The 19,701-nt window shown below is 36.9% G+C and overlaps 1 protein-coding gene across 2 annotated transcripts in view; it reads right to left on the bottom strand.

Moving 5' to 3' along the window:
• The window catches only part of ACOXL (acyl-CoA oxidase like), a 627,156-nt gene that overhangs the window by 201,601 nt on the left and 405,854 nt on the right, over positions 1-19,701 (bottom strand). For both annotated transcript variants that reach the window (XM_056813765.1, XM_056813764.1), the window contains one exon: positions 4,467-4,556. In XM_056813765.1, coding sequence (XP_056669743.1) covers positions 4,467-4,556 — 90 coding nt within the window. The remainder of the gene's footprint in view (positions 1-4,466; positions 4,557-19,701) is intronic.

Below are 19,701 nucleotides of genomic sequence, written 5' to 3'. Positions count from 1 at the left end.
CCACATCCTGTGCTCCTCTCACTGACCACCAATGGAAGAGATGCCCCTTCTGGAAATGCAGTGGGGGCAGGATACATGGCTTCAGGGGGCCACATGTGGCCCACAGACCATAGTTTGGGGACCCTTATAATAAATCTTTGTCATTGCCTTATCAGTTGGCTCACTGAAAAAAAATGCCATAGAAATGTCTTAAACTAAAGGAGGAGGAGAATACCAAAACTTTGGATAAAATTTGACATTATTATTATAGAAAGGCAGTTGAGAGAATATCAATAACCAATATAGCTACATACTTTAAAATCTCTCTAATTTTTATGAGAATAATTAACATAATTATTGAGAGCATTCCCTGATAAAAGTTTGAAAAGGGGGATAGGGAAGCTTATGTTCTACAGAGAATATCCTTCTTATCACCTAATTGATTTACAGATTTGGAGAATAAAATTAAAGTATGCTTATTATTTATAGATTGATTCAGTAGAGAGCAACACTGCTGTGCAGGTTCCCCAATAATCTATTACCTATGCATATCAAAATAATAGAAGATTCATTTAAATGTTGTATCAGAGATATCTTAGTTAAGCAGCTCTCTATTAATATTAAGCAACTAACAAAAAAAAAAAAAGGAAAATTTGCCAAAGGTCTTTGCCGTTAATGCAAGTTATATCCAATGTGGAGCCCAAATGGAAAAGGAATTCCTTAGAAATGGAGAGGCATTCTAGTTTGCTCCTATTTGTGGATATAATGCTGATTTCATCAAGTCCCAGAATGCCAAAGAGCCTCCAGAAGATATCCATAATTACCTAGAGAGGCAATCAGAACAGCACTGTAGATAAAGGGCTAGGCTTGAAGTTAGGAAAGAGGGAATTTAAGACCTCTTCCTGAATGAGATTAAGTGTATGACCATGGCAAGTTCTTTAAATCTCTCAATATCCCTAGGAACTCTCTGAGAAGATAGATGATTTATTTTAGGTCATCTGTATCAGTAGAGGAAGTATCCACAGTAGGAACTACCTACCTATATAAATAAAATCACATATATCAACAAAAAATACTAATTTCAAAAGAGGTTGGTCTAATTATTCAATTTCATCTAAAAAGAATTTATTAAGTAAATAATATATGTGTATATTATTTACTTAATATATTAATATTATATTAATATATAAATTAATAAGTATATATATCATTGTGCTAGACATATAAAAAATAAACAAGAAAAATATGAAACAAAAATTCTCCCTGGAAAAATTAAATGGATAAAGAATGCTGGTTATCCAGATTATAGTATGCAATTAAATAGACAGTATATAAAACAGGTCCATCAGTATTTGGGATAGACACTGCTCATAAGCTGTGCCCAGAATTGAGGAGGAAGAGAGAGGCCTTGCCTGCCTTTGGGTAAATGCTTAATGCTTTAAATAAAACTAAGTGGGGGCGACTGGGTGGCTCAGTGAATTGAGAACCAGGCCTAGAGACAGGAGATCCTAGGTTCAAATCTGGTCTCAGACACTTCCTAACTGTGTGACCCTGAGCAAGTCACTTGACCTCCATTGCCTAGCCCTTAGCACTTTTCTGCCTTAGAACCAATACATAGTATTGATTCCAAGATGTAAGGTAAGGGCTTTAAAAATAAATAAATAAACAAACAAACAAATGAGTAAAACTAAGCTTCTCCATGTCAGTCTCTCAACAACCAGGTATTAAGCATTTGCTATACACAAAGGCACTATGGTAATCATTGTGCATACAAGGAAAGTAAAAATAGTCCCTACCCACAAGGAGCTTATATTCTAATAGAAAAGACAATATAAAAATTAGTTCCTGTATCCCTTCCACATTGCAGGGTGTAGGGCAATCTGGAAAATCCATGTATATTTTTTGGTCTTTTCTTCTCTTACCAAAGAAGAAGTCCAAGACTGGAAAGATAGGCAAGGGGCATGGCTATAAAGAAAATGTCAACCAGAAGACTTTGTATTTGATCTAGGGGTTAATAGGGAGCCATTGGAGTCCTGAGCACAAAGGTGATATGGACAGATGTACATGGGAAGAAATGGGATTGAATCCCACTTAAGACACTTACTAGAGCACAACTCATGACAAGCTATTGTCATAAAATCATAGATTTAGAACTAAAAAGAACCTTGAAGTCAAGTCAACAATTTATTAAACATTTACTATATTCCAGGAATGGTGCTGAGTGCTTAGGATACAAAGAAGGCAGAAAATCTGCCTTGATCTCAAGGATCTCAGTTTAATGGGGGAGATAACATACAAACAACTATATACAAACCAGATAAATAGGTATATAGATAGATATGGATGGGTGAATGGATACATAGATAGATAGATAATGGGTAGATGAGTAGATAGATAGATAGATAGATAGATAGATAGATAGATAGATAGATAGATAGAGGTATGGATGTATGTATGGATAGATAGATATAGATGGATAGATGATGAATGGATGGATGGATGGATAGATAAATAGATTGTGGATGGGTAGATAGACAGATTAGATAGATGATGGATGGATGGATGGATAGATAGATAGATAGATAGATAGATAGATAGATAGATAGAACAAATGAAAAATAATCTCAGAGGGAAGGCACTAAAATTAAGAACTAGGAAAAGCATTCTTGCAGAATGTAGGCCATCAGCTGAGAGAAGGCTATCCAACCACCTTATTTTACAGATGAGGAAGCAGAGGATGAGAGGCATTAAATAATTTCCCTAAGGTCAGGAGAGGAGAGAGTCTATGAGTTCAGGTTCTCAGATTCTACATATGCATTCTTTCCACAAAAGCATGCTGATAACTTCTCTCAACCTTCATTTTCTCATATATAAAACCCAAGAATAGTAATTGTAGAACTTACCTTATAGGCTTCTTGTGAGACTCAAATAAAATACATTTTTTGTTATTGTTGTTTTAAACTCTTACCTTCCATCTTGGAATCAATACTAAATATTGGCTCCAAGGCAGAAGAATGGTAAGCGCTAGGCATTGGGGGTGATATGATTTGCCCAGCTTTATAAGCTAGAAAGTGTCTGAGACCAGATTTTAATCTGGAACTTCCCAACTCTAGACCTGGCTCTCTATCCACTAACCCATCTACCTTCCCCCACAAGACACATCTGTAAAGCACTTTGTAAAGTTAAAGTACTATGTAAAGGTCAATTATTATTATTAATAGTAGTAATAATGATAATGACAATTTCCTACATAGAAGTTTTTATTATTCTTTTGCCCTTTAACTTTATACACATATAATCTGTTCCCTAGCTATCCTCTGTTTTCTAGGCCTTGAAGTTTTCCTAGATTTATATTTTGTGTGTAGAAGCACTACCTGGTTTGGTTTTCTTCTTTAGCCCAGAAACTCAGTTATTTTGTTTTCTCACCACATCTCAGTAATCACAAGATGCCATCACAGTGGTTCAGAGTGATGAATTCCAGTTCTTCCTGTTGTTTTCCCAGGCCCCTACATCTAATGTCAGTATTTCAGGAAGCCTGAGTTTTGTCCAGTTTTTTTTTTGTTTGTTTTCTCTTCACCCTTGTGGTAAGAATGCATTAGGCTATTACTATAATCACATTTAAAGGCCATCACATGATGACCATGAGCCAGAGTTTGTGGTCAAAACCTTGGAACACAACTGTCTTGGTTAGGCATCATGGAGCCTTGCTTGCTTCTCCTCATTTAAGAAGCTACTCCTGAGAAAACTGGTCACCTATCTACATATATCCATCACAGCATGATTGGCTCATAGACTTAGAACTGGAAAGGATATTCAAAGGCCATTTAATCCACCCCTCTCACTTTACTGATAAAGACAAAGAGGCCTTGGGGATTACCTAAGATCACACAAATAGTAATTGGCAGAGCCAGGATTCAAACCCAGGACCTTGGATTCTATGCCCAGCACTCTTTTTCAGGACACTATATTTCCTAAAGTCATGTTTTATTCATGAACTCAGTCTTCACAGATAATGCAGCTCCAGTTAGGTCAAATTGTCACAAATTCTGAATTAATTCAGGCCAAATTAATGAAGGTTTTAAAAAAAATGGGTCCCTTTGGAAGCTAAATTAACTTGATTTTGCCACCAAGGAACCAATTAGTAGTTTACTGTTTCAGTGTATGTAACCAACCTCTAATCACCTTGCAGGAGTACCTGACTACCTCTCAGGGAATAATTTTGGTGCCCAGAGAATCTGCTTGGAGATGCAACACAAGCAATTTTCCCATCACAAATGGATCTAATTCAACATCAAAAGATCAGCTGGAAGAGAACAGCCCTAATCCACAATCACATACTGTAAAAATCAAACAGTTCCCGGCCTGGAATCTGCCAGATGCAATGAAGAAATCCCAGACAGATATAACACATGAAACAGCTCTGATTTGGGGGACTCGTTCTTATAAGTTGGACACCTGATGGGAATCAAGCATTTTTGGAACCTTACCTGGAGCATAACCACATTGTCTCCTTCAAAAGTCACAAATACGTCTGAGTCACATTTTAAGCCTGAGATCCGATTTTCCATCATATAGCCCTTTTCCAGAAGAAAAAGAAAATAAATATATTATTGGTTACATACATTTGCAATTTATTCCTCAGGTTGGGGTTATATACGTATCATTTCCCAAATTTATTTTTAAGGCTACATTCCTCATTACTGATGATGCTAAATTTGGAAGTAGTCTTTCCATATTGGAAAAAATATCATCAGAGAAGCATATGGTCAGAAAAGAAGGTGGGGTATCCATGTGGATAGAGCAAGGGATGAATGGTCTAGGTACTGGTGGGTTACACCAGCTGGTAGTCTAGTTCCTACATATTCTTCTTCCTGTATCTGTGCTTTTAGTACAGGCTGTCCCCTAGGCTGAGAATGCCCTCCTTCCTCATCTCCAGTTCTCAGAATCCCCATCTTCTTTCAAAGTAAAGTTTAGATGTCATCTACATGAAACCTTTCCTTGTCTTCTAGTTGTTAGTGCCAGGGTGGATGGGTGTTAAAGGAGTACCTCTGGGGTGAGGGCTTGCTGAGTGCTTTTCAGGGCTGCTCACTCATCTCTAGTATCCACATAGCACTCAATTCTCACTGGTGACTCCAATAAGCTATAGCATCCAGTAGCCTCTCTAGTAAATTATCTTAGCAGATAGGCTAAACCATGTTGAGAGTAACTGAAGGACTATAAACCCTTTGATGAGTTAGGGAGACATCAACCCCAAACATGTGAAGATTTCCCCCAGGAGAATGGGAGAATGAGAATGATTTGTCCCAATGGCCACAAAGGTAGCTAAAGCAGGAGCAGTGGAGCACCTATAGTTGGTCAGACATCAAAGATGTCAAGATCATCCACTGAATCCTGTGCCCTCCTAACTTTTGTCTTGCCCCTGGACTTCAATGACTCTGGAAGAAACAGTCAAGCTAATGACTTTGTGCAACTCTGCCTCACTTAAATCCAATTCATGTACAACTCAAGACATCATCCTGTGATGTCAATGGTCCTCTTTGAAAACAAAGGAAAAAAAGTTGTTAGTGCCATTACCCTTATAGTACTGCTTATTTTGTATATATTTTCAATTTATCTGTACATATTTTATATATAAGCAGCTAAGTGGCTTAGTGCATAGAGCACTGGGCCTACAATCAGTAAGACCTGAGTTTAAATGCAGACAGACACTAGCTGTACGACCCTAGGGAAATCATTTAATCTCTGTTTGTCTTAATCTACTGGAGAAATAAATGGCAAACCACTCCAGAATCTTTCCAAGAAAACTCTATGGACAATGTTAGTGTGCTATGAGCTCTAGGATCACCAATAATCAGATACAACTGAAAAACATACATCTTGTATCTTGCCATCATCATCTCAATAGAATATAAGTTTCTAGAGAGAAAAAAAGTGTTTATTATCTTTGTATTCAAAGTTACTGGAACATAGCAGGCACTTAATAAATACTTCTTGATTTGAACAGTTGGACAAATTATGTAGTCTCCACACAAGGTCAAAAAAGCTAGAAGACAAGCCTTAAGTACATCTAGTGGACCTTCAATGGAAAATTTATGGGAGAACCTAAATCAAAGTCAAACAGGAAGAGAATATAGATAGTTTGCAAGAAGGATCCACAAGTATAAAATCACAATATTAATTCATATAAATAACATGAAATTCCAGCAAATTATTTTGAATATTTTTATCCTTCCCTAAAAGCATTCTAATTCCTATGGATATAAAAAATTTTTAGGGAATTGTGTCTTCATAGGATTAAAGATTAGATATGAAAGGGACCCCAAAGGTCATCTGGTCCAAATCACCTATTTTTCAAGAGGAAATGGGGATCTAGAGAAACTGTAACATGCCTATGGTCACATAGATGGTAGAGTCTAGGGTAGAGTCAGGGTTCAAGCTCATAAGTCTAAGTATATTAGGAAAGTTCATCATTCTTTCCAATGAATTATAATCCCCCTCTATACTTCTAACCACAGAAGGAGGCTACCCTTGGAGGAAAAAACCCCCAGCTATTATACTTTGGAACAATTAATAGGTAAAGAAGAGAAATCAGCTAAGTTACTACTATATATTAGCATCATTAAAGAAAATTCATTGGAGTGTGATGATTCTTTTGACAGAATACTGGTATTTTTACAAAAACATATTTCAGCTTCAAAGTTCTTGAAATCAATAAACCCCTTCCTAGGGGCTACTGGCCTTGTGTTTATATTTTCAAGATACTAGAGTAACAGAACTGGCAATCCAAATAAAAGGGGTGTTTATGCCAGGAAATTCTGGGAGGTGAGCCAATCTGACCTGTGTCCTATAGCCTCCCTCCTAGAGTCTGTTCCTCATTCTCCCCTTTCAGGCACTCTGTATCTTCCTCCTATTAAAATTTGTTCTCCCATAAATATTCAACAGTCATTGAAAACTTGGGGTGAGTTTTGCCTTCAGCCCTCTCTTCTCAGGATATCTGCATTCTAATCTCATTAGGAGCTTGAAGATATGTATTACATTGTTCATGGATATTTTACATATATCATCTCATATGATGAAGGCAGTGAGATTTAGTGTAACTACCACTGACTTGGTGTCAAAAGGTCCAAGTTCAAATCCTATTTCTGCAAGCTATTACCTGTGTGATATTGTGATAGTTCCTTCCCTTCTCAGAACCTTCTCTCATTTGTAGAATGGGGTGGTTAGACTAAATCAAAAAGTGTCAAGCATGATGCCCAACCTGCAGCACTACCAAGTGCAGCATGAGCCACATTCAAATGTAACTGGTAAGTATTTTTAAAAATTAACATGGAAAGAAACATAGATAACATTATACTTTGAAACTAAAGCAATATATATACTTCAAGGATCTTTAAGTACAAATTAGTGGCCTCTCCATTTCAATCTGAGTTTGACACCAATGGACTGTTGTTGTTTCTTCTTCATTTTAAAAGAAGACCAATAACATCACAGGGTTGGATATAAGTGAGGCAGAATTGTGCGAAGTTATTGGACTCATTCTTTCTCCCAGGGTCATGAGAGTCCAGTGGCAGGACAAAAATTATGGCAACTTGTGATGGCCTAGTATGCAGGGGATAACCGAGCATCTTTGATGTCTAACCAAGCTCTAAGCAACCCATGGCATCTACCATTTATCTACCTTTCCATTCTCTAAAACCCAAAACCAGTGTCAACATCTCCATAAAACCTTCTGTGACCATTCTCTGTCAGTAATTACATATCCTTTCCCCTTCATATAACATTTTGTTTTTAATTCCTCTAATGTATTTGTGATTGTAGTTATCTTCATATGTTACTTTCCTATTAGACTGTAAGTTCCCTGAGAACAGGGAGGATGTCTTACCTAAAATTTATAACATTCTCAGGATCTAGCACAGGGTGAGAACTTAATGAATGTCAAATGTATTTTCTCTCCCACAGAAATGCTAAATTATACCCTGTTACATGTCACTGAGAAGTAGAGGTAATCTCTGGTTTCCCAATTCTAAGACTTAATGCTCTTTCAAATGTACCACTTTTGTGGTACGGTTTTAATTTGAATTTGAATTAATTTTAATAAATTATAATTTAACTAATTTAACTTTAAAAATTATTTTGTGTCCTTTGAATTTGTTGTTGCTTTTCAGGTTAATGAAAGTAACATTAACTGAGCTCACTAGTGTTTAAAATGATCAGCTTAATTTAAATGATAGCTCTGAATGTGAATGGAATGAAGTCACCCATAAAACACAAGGAAATAACAGAGTGGATTAGAAAACAAAATCCTACTATATATTGTCTACAAGAAACACACATAGGGTAAAGGTAAGCAAATAGAGCAAAATATATTGGGCATTAACTGAGAAAAAGAAATCAGGAGTACCAATCATGATATCTGACAAAGCCAAAGTAAAATATATATCTAATTAAAAGAGATAGGTAATTACATTCTGATAAAAGACAGTATAAACAATGAGGAAATATCAGTACTCAACATGTATTCACCAAATGGCATAGCATCCAAATTTCTAAAGGAGAAACTAGTGGAGTTCAAGGATGAAATAGATAGAAAAACCATACTAGTGCGAGACCTGAACCTTCCTCTATTATATCAAGATAAAATAAAACCAAAAAATAAATAAGGAAGAGGTAAGAGAAGTGAATGAAATCTTAGAAAAATTAAAATTAGTAGATATGTGGAGAAATATATGGGGAAATATGTGGAGAAAAATAAATAGGGACAAAAATGAATACACCTTCTTTTCAGGAGCACATGGTATATTCACAAAGAATGACCATGTACTAGAGCATAAAAACATTGCAAAAAAGTGCAAAAGAGCAGAAATAATAAATAGAACCTTTTCAGATCACAATGCAATAAAAATAAATATTAGTAAGGGTCCATGGAGAGTCAAATCAAAACTTAATTAGAAATTAAATAATATGATTCTCCAAAATTGGTTAAAGAATAAATCATAGAAACAATTAATAATGTCATTGAAGAAAATTACAATGATGAAGCATCCTTTCAAAATCTAAGGGATACAGCCAAAGAAGTACTTTAGGGGAAATTTATACCTTTGAGTTCATATATTAACAAATTAGAGTGGTCAGAGGTCAATGAATTGGGCATGCAAATTAAAAAACTAGAAAGTGAACAAATTAAAAATCCTCAGATGAAAACTAAATTATAGATCCTAAAAATCAAAGGAGAAATTAATAAAATTGAAAGTTAGAGAACTATTGAATTAATAAATAAGACTAGAAGCTGGTACTTTGAAAAAATAAATAAAATAGACAAAGTACTGGTCAATCTAACTTAAAAAACTAAAGAAGAAAACCAAATTAATAGTATCAAAAATGAAAAGAGAGACCTCACCTCTAATGAAGAGGAAATTAAGGAAATCATTAAAAACTATTATGCCCAATTATATGGCAATAAATATGGCAATCTAGGTGATATGGATGAAAATTTACAAAAATACAAATTGCCTGTATTAACAGAAGAAGAAATAGAATACATAAATAACTCCATGTCAGAAAAAGAAATTGAACAAGCCATCAAAGAACTCCCTAAGAAAAAATCCCCAGGACCAAATGGATTCACAAATGAATTCTATCAAACATTCAAAGAACAACTAATTCCAATATTTTACAAACTATTTTAAAGATACTATATTATAGATTCAGAATAAGCAAAGAAGGAGTTCTACCAAATTCCTTCTATGACACAAACATGGCACTGATTACAAAGCCAGGCAGGTCAAAAACAGAGAAAGAAAACTATAGGCTAATTTCCCTAATGAACATAGATGCAAAAAAAAAATAGCAAAAAGACTCCAGCAAATGATCACAAGGGTTATTCACTATGATCAGGTGGGATTTATACCAGGAATGCAAGGATTGTTCAACATTAGGAAAGTCATCCACATAATTGATCATATCAACAAGCAAACTAATAAAAATCACATGATTATCTCAATAGATGCAGAAAAAAGTATTTGACAAAGTACAAAGCTCATTCATATTGAAAACATTAGAGAGTATAGGAATAGAAGGGTCTTTCCTAAAAATAATAAACAGTATCTATCTAAAACCATCAGCAAATATCATCTGCAATGGGGATAAACTAGAAGCATTCCCAATAAGATCAGGAGTGAAACAAGGATGCCCATTATCACCTCTATTATTTAACATTGTACTAGAAACACTAGCAGTAACAATTAGAGAAGAAAAAGAAATTGAAGGTATTAAAATAGGCAATGAGGAGACCAAACTATCACTCTTTGTGGATGATATGATGTTCTACTTAAAGAATCCTAGAGAATCAACCAAAAAGCTAGTGGAAAAATCAACAACTTTAGCAAAGTCGCAGGATACAAAATAAGTCCACATAAGTCATCAGCATTTCTACATATTTCCAACACATCTCAGCAGCAGGAATTAATAAGAGAAATTCCATTCAAAATCACCCTAGACAATATAAAATACTTAGGAATATATCTTCCAAGTCAAACATAGGAACTATATGATCACAACTACAAAACACTCTCTACACAATTAAAACTAGATCTAAATAATTTGAAAAACATTAATTGTTCATTGGTAGGATGAGCTAACATAATAAAAATGACCATCCTACCCAAACCAATTTACTTATTTAGAGCCATACCTATCAAACTACCAAAAAACTTTTTTACTGAATTAGAAAAAAAAACAACAAAGTTCATTTGGAAGAACAAAGGATCAAGGATATCCAGGGAAATAATGAAGAAAGGTGTGAAGGAAGGTAGCCTTGCAGTATCAGATCTCAAACTATACTATAAAGCAGTGGTCATTAAAACAATATGGTACTGGCTAAGAGACAGAAAGGAGGATCAGTGGAATACACATGGGGTAAGTGACCTCAGCAAGACAGTCTATGATGAACCCAAAGATCTAGCTTTGGGGACAAAAATCCACTATTTGATAAAAACTTCTGGGAATATTGGAAGACAGTGGAGGAGAGATTGGGTTTGGATCAACATCTCACACCCTACATCAAGATGAACTCAGAATGGGTGAATGACTTGAATATAAAGAAGGAAACTATAAGTAAATTAGGTGAACACAGAATAGTATACATGTCAGATCTTTGGGAAAGGAAAGATTTTAAGACCAAGCAAGAGTTATCAAAAAATCACAAAATGTAAAATAAATAATTTTGATCACATTAAATTAAAAAGTTTTTGTACAAACAAAATGAATGCAATCAAAATGAGAAGGGAAGCACAAATTGGGGAACAATCTTCATAACAAAAACCGCTGACAAAGGTCGAATTACTCAAATTTATAAGGAGCTAAATTAATTGTACAAAAAATCAAGTCATTCCCTAATTGATAAATGGGCAAGGTACATGAATAGGCAATTTTCAGTCAAAGAAAGCAAAACTATAAGCACATGAAAAAGTGTTCTACATCTCCTATAATCAGAGAAATACAAATCAAAACAACTCTGAGATACCACCTCACACCTAGCAGATTGGCTAACATAACAGCAAAGGAAAGTAACAAATGTTGGATGGTATGTGACAAAATTGGGACATTAATTCATTGCTGGTGGAGTTGTAAATTGATCCAACCATTCTGGAGGGCAATTTGAAACTATGCCCAAAGGGTGCTAAAAGACTGTCTGCCCTTTGGTCCAGCCATAGCACTGCTGGGTTTGTACCCCAAAGAGATAATAAGGAAAAAGACTTGTACAAGAATATTCATAGCTGCGTTCTTTGTGGTGGCAAAAAATTTGAAAATGAGGGGATGCCCTCCAATTGGGGAATGGCTGAACAAACTGTGGCATATGTTGGTGATGGAATACTATTGTACTCAAAGGAATAATGAACTAGAGGAATTCCATGTGAACTGGAATGATTTCCAGGAATAGATGCAGAGTGAGAGGAGCAGAACCAGGAGAACATTATATATAGAGACTGATACACTGTGGTACAATTGTATGTAATTGACTTCGCCATTAGTAGCAATGCAGTGATCCAGAACAATTCAGAGGGAGTTATGAGAATGATCACTATCCACATTCAGAGGAAAAAGTGTGGGATTAGAAACACAGAAGAAAAACAACTGCTTCATCACAGGGGTCAATGGGTATATGATTAGGGGGATGTAGACTCTAAATGATCACCCTAGTGCAAACATAATCAACATGGAAATAGGTTTTGATCAAGGACATATGTTAAACCCAGTGGAATTGCAAGTCAGCTATGGAAAGGGTGAGGGGAGGGAAGGGAAAGAATATGATTCTTGTAACCAAGGAAAAATATTTTAAATTGATTAATTAAATAAAATTTTCAAAAAAAAATCAATAAAATGACCAGCATATAGAAAGATCATCGATCTAAAAGGACAGCTTAATGATTGGCTAATGACTGACTGATGTCAAGACAGAAGAAAAATATATCTTCTGGAAACAGTAATGAGTAAGTATATGAATTTTCTTTTATAGCACATTTCATCAGAAATCTGAGATTCCTTCCCTAGATTGTTCCAGTAAGCTCGAGGCAGCTGTCCTAGCCCAAAATCTGACAGAAGCCACATGACTCTCTTAAAACAGATTTTCAACCTACAATGAAGTTAGTTCTTAATGTAGACAAACACCTTTGACATGTTGGAAAAAATGAAGTTCACAAGATGTTAAAAATGTTAAAAGTAATTGAAAGTGAAAGGACAACCCTTCCCCTCAAAAAAATAAAAAAACTCCTCTGAAGCATGGCTGGCATGCCACTTTCAATCTCTCATAACTAGTTAAGAGATTTATTTTTGACCTAATTTTCATAAGGCATGTCAAATGTGCTTGCCCCACTTTTGAGAACTAAATCCTTGGCAAGTCTGAAGTTTTCAGTTTTAAAACTAACCAGACATAAAGTATGTTGTGTCGTGGAATTAGCTGGGTTAGGAAAGGACCATGATTATAATCCTAGCTGTGTGACTTTTGGGGAATTACTACCAATCTCTGAATCTTAGGCTCTAAATTTGTAAAATCAGGAGGCTGGCCTGGATGAACTCTAAGGTCCCTGCTAGCTCTAATATCCTATAACAGTGATGGTGAACCTATGAAACACACACCAAAGATGACATACAGAGGGCACACAGTTGGCCCCCCAAGTTTATTACTAGAAAGGCAGAGGGACTTGGGAGGAATTGTTCCCTTCCCTCCCTCCACCGTGCCTGATGACATTTTTTTCACATACCCTGCCTCTCCACCCAGCAGCCAATGGGATCACACAAGGAGTAAGGTGGGTGACTCACAGGTGGCAGAGCTGGAGGGGAGCAGAGTGCTCATGTCACTCCCTTACCCTCTCTACACTCACTAAAGATATTTCTCACTTCACTAGCCTCTCTATCTAGCAGCCCAATGGTAGCACTTCCTCCCTTCCCCTGTGTGGGGTAAGAGAGGGTATATCTGGCATTCAGGTTGGGGAGGTGTCAGGGGGCATGGTCCAGCACTCCATCTCTAAAAGGTTCGCCATTACTGTCCTATATCATCAAATATAGGAGGGATAATTATCTTAATTTTTTATTTGTTACATTGTTCTCATGCCTCTAAATGCATTTCCTTAACCCATAGAGATCATGCTATCTAGCAATTCATCAACTTTTCCTATATCTGCTAGAGGATATTTAGCACAGAGAGAAAAAATAAAAACTTATGGGGAACATTCAATATGTCTTCAAGTATCTGAAAGACTTTCAGAGTGGAAAAGGGATTAGACTTGTTCTCCTTGGCCTCAGAAGGCAAAACTAAGAACAATTGGGCAAAGTAACAGAAGGGTAAATTTCTGTTTGATGTAATAGAATTCTTCTAACAGTTAAAACTTTCTAAAAGTGTAATGAGCTGTCTTGGGAGGTAGTGTTTTCCCCCTTACTAGATATCTTCAATCACCAAGGTCATTAGATGACCACTTGCTGGGAGTATTGAAGAGGGAATTCTTGTATGACTGACTTTGTCTTCAACATTTTCCATGACAAATAATACAATAATTTTTTTTAAAAGAAAAGCTCAACAGATACTTTCAGATTAGGCTGTTCACCACCATCAATACTGTCCTTTATATGCTTTTTCCCCTCATCACATTTATGGTAGTGCAATAGCTTTGCCTCTAAAGCGTTCCCTTAGAAATTACAGAGAGTAAAAGTAGATGCAAAGAAGCTGCCTGAAAATGAGGTATCCTGAGATAAATGGCATGATGCCTTGTTTCTGGATAAGATATAGTGAAACTTTAGCCATAAACACCTACAGTCCTGGAGGCCAAGTCCAAGTTCTAGTAGGAAAGGGACAGGAAGGAGAGAGGGAGGACAAAGAGGATGGCTAGTGTGTGGGTGGCAGATATGTTTTGGAAATCAGTGGCCAGAAAGTAACATGGTGGTCAGGTTCATAGCAAGATAAGACAAAAGCTCTCCTACTAGATAGAGCCCAATATCACAGAGGCAGGACCAATAGTCAGAAATGGAATCAATCCATCAATAAACATTTATTAAGAGCAAATTATGAACTAGGTGGTACTGTGGGTTGAGTTCCCAGTCTGAAGTCAGGAAGATTCACCTTCATGAGTTCAAATCTAGCCTCAGACAGCTGTGCAACTCTGAGCAAGTCACTTAACTCTGTTTGCCTTTGTTTCCTCATTTATAAAATAAGCAGGAGAACTTCTGGGTAAGCATGGCAGCAGTCTAGAAGTGAGTCGCTTCCTTTTCCCAGCACCCAACGAAATAGACTACCTCAAAAGAACATAAAAACCATCTTCAGAAGAATGGAGGGATTATCCAGTAGGGCGCAGCATTGAAGGTATGTGGGGTTTAAGCATTTCCACACTATAGGAAGGAGAAAAAGCTCGCACCCAAACATGAACTGATCTACCCTCTCCCACCTCACCTACAGAGCCAGAGTCAGAGCCAGTGAGCACCCAAAATAGCAAGTTAGAAAAAGACACCTCTAGAGTAAGCATGGGGCACCTCTAGTTCCTTGGGAGCTGACTAGGACTGCTGAGGATATACCCCTGAGAGCAATTACATAGGAAACCTCTGCACACTGGAGAACACGGACTGCGGGCACTCTAGAAAACAACAGATGCTACGGAGATTCAAGAGCTTGCTTCAGGCAAAAGCCTTGCTCCTTAAACCCATAAACAGAGAAACTGCCCATCTCACTCAGATTTCTGACTAAAAAGAGAAGGAAAAACTATGATAGAGATGACTCATTCTGTCCAGAACCAACAGACAGCCTACAAGAAAAACAGGAAGAAGACATTGACTCATGAAAATTTTTATGGAGGGAAAAACCCAGGCTACAGAGGAAAAAGAGGATGAAATTCAAACAAAATCAAAACCCCAAAGAAATAATAAGGAAAAAGACTTGTACGAGAATATTCATAGCTGCGTTCTTTGTGGTGGCAAAAATTGGAAAATGAGGGGATACCCTTCAATTGGGGAAATGGCTGAACAAATTGTGGTATATGTTTGTAATGGAATACTATTGTGCCCAAATGAAAAATAAAGTGGAGGTATTCCATGGGGACTGGAACAACCTCTAGGAAATGATGCAGTGCGAAAGGAGGAGAACCAGGAGAACATTGTACACAGAGACTGATACACTGTGGTACAATCGAATGTAATGGACTTCTCTATTAGTGTCAATTGTAATGATTAAAATAGTGGAAGACTTAAATTGTAGTAGATATGAGTGGTTGTTAAATTGTGACCACTGAAAATATGGTTTCAAGACAGTGTCTTGTTTAAATCAAATATAAGGTGGTCGCCAGGGAAGAATTCCCAATTATTAAATATACCCAAGTCAGCTGGGTTTTATAGAGATTTTAATTAATACAAATGTGGAATTAAAGAAAAGGAGAGAAAGAGAGAAAAGGGGAATAATGAGAAAAGGATAGGCCAACCCAGGGCAGCCCTGGCTAACCCAGGTCTAAGCCCTAAGAGAAAGATCAGTCAGTCCTTTATCCACTCACCACAAGATTTGTCCAAGCAAGGATTCTAGTGACACCAGGTCAGCTTCATCTCAGCTGACTCCACCAGCTCAATCCTGAATCTGAAACTGAATGTGAATCTGAATGTCCCTCAGCTCCCTTTCTGAGCTCCTATTTAAAGGGAATTTTCTCCTATGTCACCTCCCCTAAATTCTTACATCTACCAATCACAGTAGATGTTTTCCAAAGGACAGACCATTCTTAATTCACACCTAAGAAGTCTAAACTTTTGAGTAATTCACACCTGAGTAAGTTTTCACCTCTTTGTCTTTTGCAAATTCACAAGTTGCCTGACCTTTATAGGTACTTAGCACCCTTTTGTATTAGTTCTAAAAATAGGCACAGCTTAAGAACTTTTTGCCTTATTATAAGTATGGGTTTAAGTACTTTTCATTGTTCAGCAAAGAGTTTACAACTTTATCTTCCCCTAAAGTATGCTTAAGTAGGGGTGGAGTAGAGGTCTTCACATTCCTGATCTAAGTAGAAGTCTCACATTCCTGATCTAAGTACCTTCATTGTCTAAAATGGGGAATGGTCTTAATTCAACCTTATGAAGTAGAGTCTGAGAATTTTTAAGGTTCACACAATGCAGTGATCCTGAACTACTTGGAGGGATCTATGAGAAAGAACACTATCTATCTGTGGGAGTGAAAACTCCAAAGAAAAAACAACTGCTTGATTGCATGGGTCAAGGGGATATGGTTAGAAATGTAGACTCTAAATGAACATCCTAATGCAAATACCAACAACATGGAAATTGGTTCTGATAGGAACACATGCGATACCCAGTGAAACTGTGCATCGGCTATGGGAGGGGTGGTGGAAGGGGAGGGAGGAATGGAAATTGATTCTTGCAACCAAGGAATAATGTTTGAAATTGACCAAATAAAAAAAATAGGAAGAAAAACAAAACAAAAATAAAATAAAATAAGCAGGAGAAAGAAATGGCAAACCATTCCACTGTCTTTGCCAAGAAAATCCCATATGGGGTCACAAAGATTCAAATATGAATTAAAATGACTGAACAACAATAAAATGTGCTAAGTGTTGGGAGAACATGGCAAAGAAATGGAAAAACAAGACATTTGAATAATCAATCTGTAGGAAGAGGCCAGATATATTGGTAAGATGTTCTAAAAAAGTCAAAGCAAGGCCAGAAGGGCTAAAAAAGTTATAAAATACTGTATACACATTATGTCATCTGATCCTTACGTTAATCCTGGAAGATAAAATAACATAAGTATGAATTAGCTTCATTTTACAGGTTAGGAAACTGAGACTCAGAGGAGTCAAGTGTTTTAGCCAGTGTCACCCAGCTAGAAAATAGTAACTCTGAGATGTGAACATAAGTCTTCTGTTTCATCTAGAATAGTCCTTATCTCCTCAGAATGTAGTTTGCACTGAAGGAGATAACATGCTAAGTGCTTTTAAAAATTCAAATGATTCTATATTATTATTAGTATTACTTTTTTGTATCACAGCAAAGCATCTGATATCTCTCATGTTATTGTGAAAAAGATGAAAAGATGTGAGCTAGATGATAGGATAATTAAAGGGATCCAGAGCTAATTGGTCACATCCAATGAGTTTTCCTTAGTGACAAATGGAGTTAAGTGATTTGCCCAGGGTCACACAGCTAAATTACATAGAGGAGTATCAGAGCATCAGAAAAAGAAAGAAACTACATTTTTATCCCTACTTAAAATCAGTTTAGAGAACAAATGGTGTCAACTACAGAAATACTTTCATAGTTTGAAATTGTGTAATTGGCTCTTAATGCACTGCTGACCTATTTTGAGAGGCAGCTAGATAGTTGGAGGCAGCTAAATGGCTCAATGGATAGAGTCCTGGACCTGGAATCAGGAAGATCTCAGTTCAAATCTGACATTTACTAGCTGGGTGACCCTGGTAAAGTCATTTCACTCTGTTTCCGTCTGTTTCCTCATCTGCAAAATGAGCTGAAGAAGGAAATGTCAAAGTACTCCAGAATCCTTGCCAAGAAAACCTCAAATAGGGTCATGGAGAGTCAGACACATCTGAAACAACTGAACATTCCTTTGGTAGGGTTCAGAGGCCACATGCCTTAAAAATCTGCTAAACCGACTACTTCTATGTGTATTTATGTTCATTTCACAAACACAGAGGTCTGGATGGTCCTGAGAAACTGCTGAAAAACCAAATAGATAAAACAACACTCAGAAATGAGGCTGAACTTCCCTACCAACTTGCTCATAGTGGTTTTCTTTTTTCAATATGGGTAGGTAGGTTTTGACATGAACTAGAGGGTATTAGTCACTGATGCTACATGTGGAAGAGACCATTTAGGTCATTCAGAGTAGAAAAGGCTTTTCTGGAAAGGAGCGGATATGTCTGTGATGGAAGCCTTCTTCATTATCTGGCCAGAGATGTCTCTTAGAGGCAGAATGGTAAAGTCAACTTTGAACCTCAAGACCTCACTTCAAGTTTTTGCTCTGCCCCTAATGAGCTGTAAGGCCTTGAATAAGACATTTGATTTGCCTGGGCCTCAGTTTTCCCACGTGTAAAATGAAGTCACTGGACTTTATGATCTCTAAGTTTCCTTTTAGTGCTAACATTTTATGAGTTCTATGAGTCAATTAGCCGCTGGGAGAAAATTGCTTGCATATGTGAGGTAAAGATGCTTCTTTAAAGCACAGGATCCTGGGAGGTGATTTATTTCCAGAGTATATTCCTAGATACCATTTAAAGTAATCTGGAATTAAAGAAATTCAGTGAGTCCAGCTAGTAAATCCATAAATGAACAGAGATTCTCTGTCCAATATCCCAACAAGTGGTTATGCTACCACTCCTTAAATATGTTCATTGAAAGGGATCCCCAAACAGTTCTTGCCATGCTGCAGTGCAGGAAGCAGCTAGATCTGTGTTGACCAAGATGTGGCATGGGTACAGAGCAGGCACTTGGGGAGCTACTCCGTTTTCCCTCTTCCCAGTGTCTGAGGACATTTTTTGCATGCTCTGCCCTTCTGTCCAGCTGCCCAAAGCAAGCATTTTCTCCCTCTGCTCTCTCTGGTAATGTGGGGGATCATAGATAGCTTGAATTTGCCCTCTGAGCACTCAAACTAGGAAAAGGTTCACTCACCTGAGCTAGATGGTGCAGTGAATAGAGTGCTGGGCTCAAATCAGGAAAACTCACCTTCCTGAGTTCAAATCTGGCCTGAGACACTTACTAGCTATGTGACCCTGGGCAAGTCACTTAACCCTTTTGTCCCAGTTTTTTCCATTTAATAAAATGAGCTAGAGAAGGAAATGGCAAATAATTCAAGTATCTCTGCCAAGAAAACTCCAAATGGAGTCACAAAGAGTCAAACATGGCTGAAAGACAACAAAAACTCTTCTGTATCCCTAATCACTGGGCAGTTTTTTTCCTTCTTTTTTTTTAATTTCTGCCTTTTGCTACCAATTTTGCCCTTGGGGAACAAAATTAGTCTCTGTTACCTAACAGGTTTAATTCGTACTCTCCTAATCCCACCTACATTTCTCTCTCTCAGCTTCATATCATTGGCATTTTTCAATCAGGATATGTATGTCGACATCCAAGTCATTGAAAAATATATTAAACGGCCCAGGGCCAAGCACAAATTCCTGGGACCTTGGTTAAAATGATAGCTGATGATGCACCATGAAGGACAACTCATTAGTT

Source organism: Monodelphis domestica, chromosome 1, assembly GCF_027887165.1.
Source record: "Monodelphis domestica isolate mMonDom1 chromosome 1, mMonDom1.pri, whole genome shotgun sequence".
Taxonomy (NCBI): domain Eukaryota; kingdom Metazoa; phylum Chordata; class Mammalia; order Didelphimorphia; family Didelphidae; genus Monodelphis; species Monodelphis domestica.
Note: the sequence above shows the minus strand (reverse complement) of the source record. Positions and strands in the feature narration are given on the sequence as shown.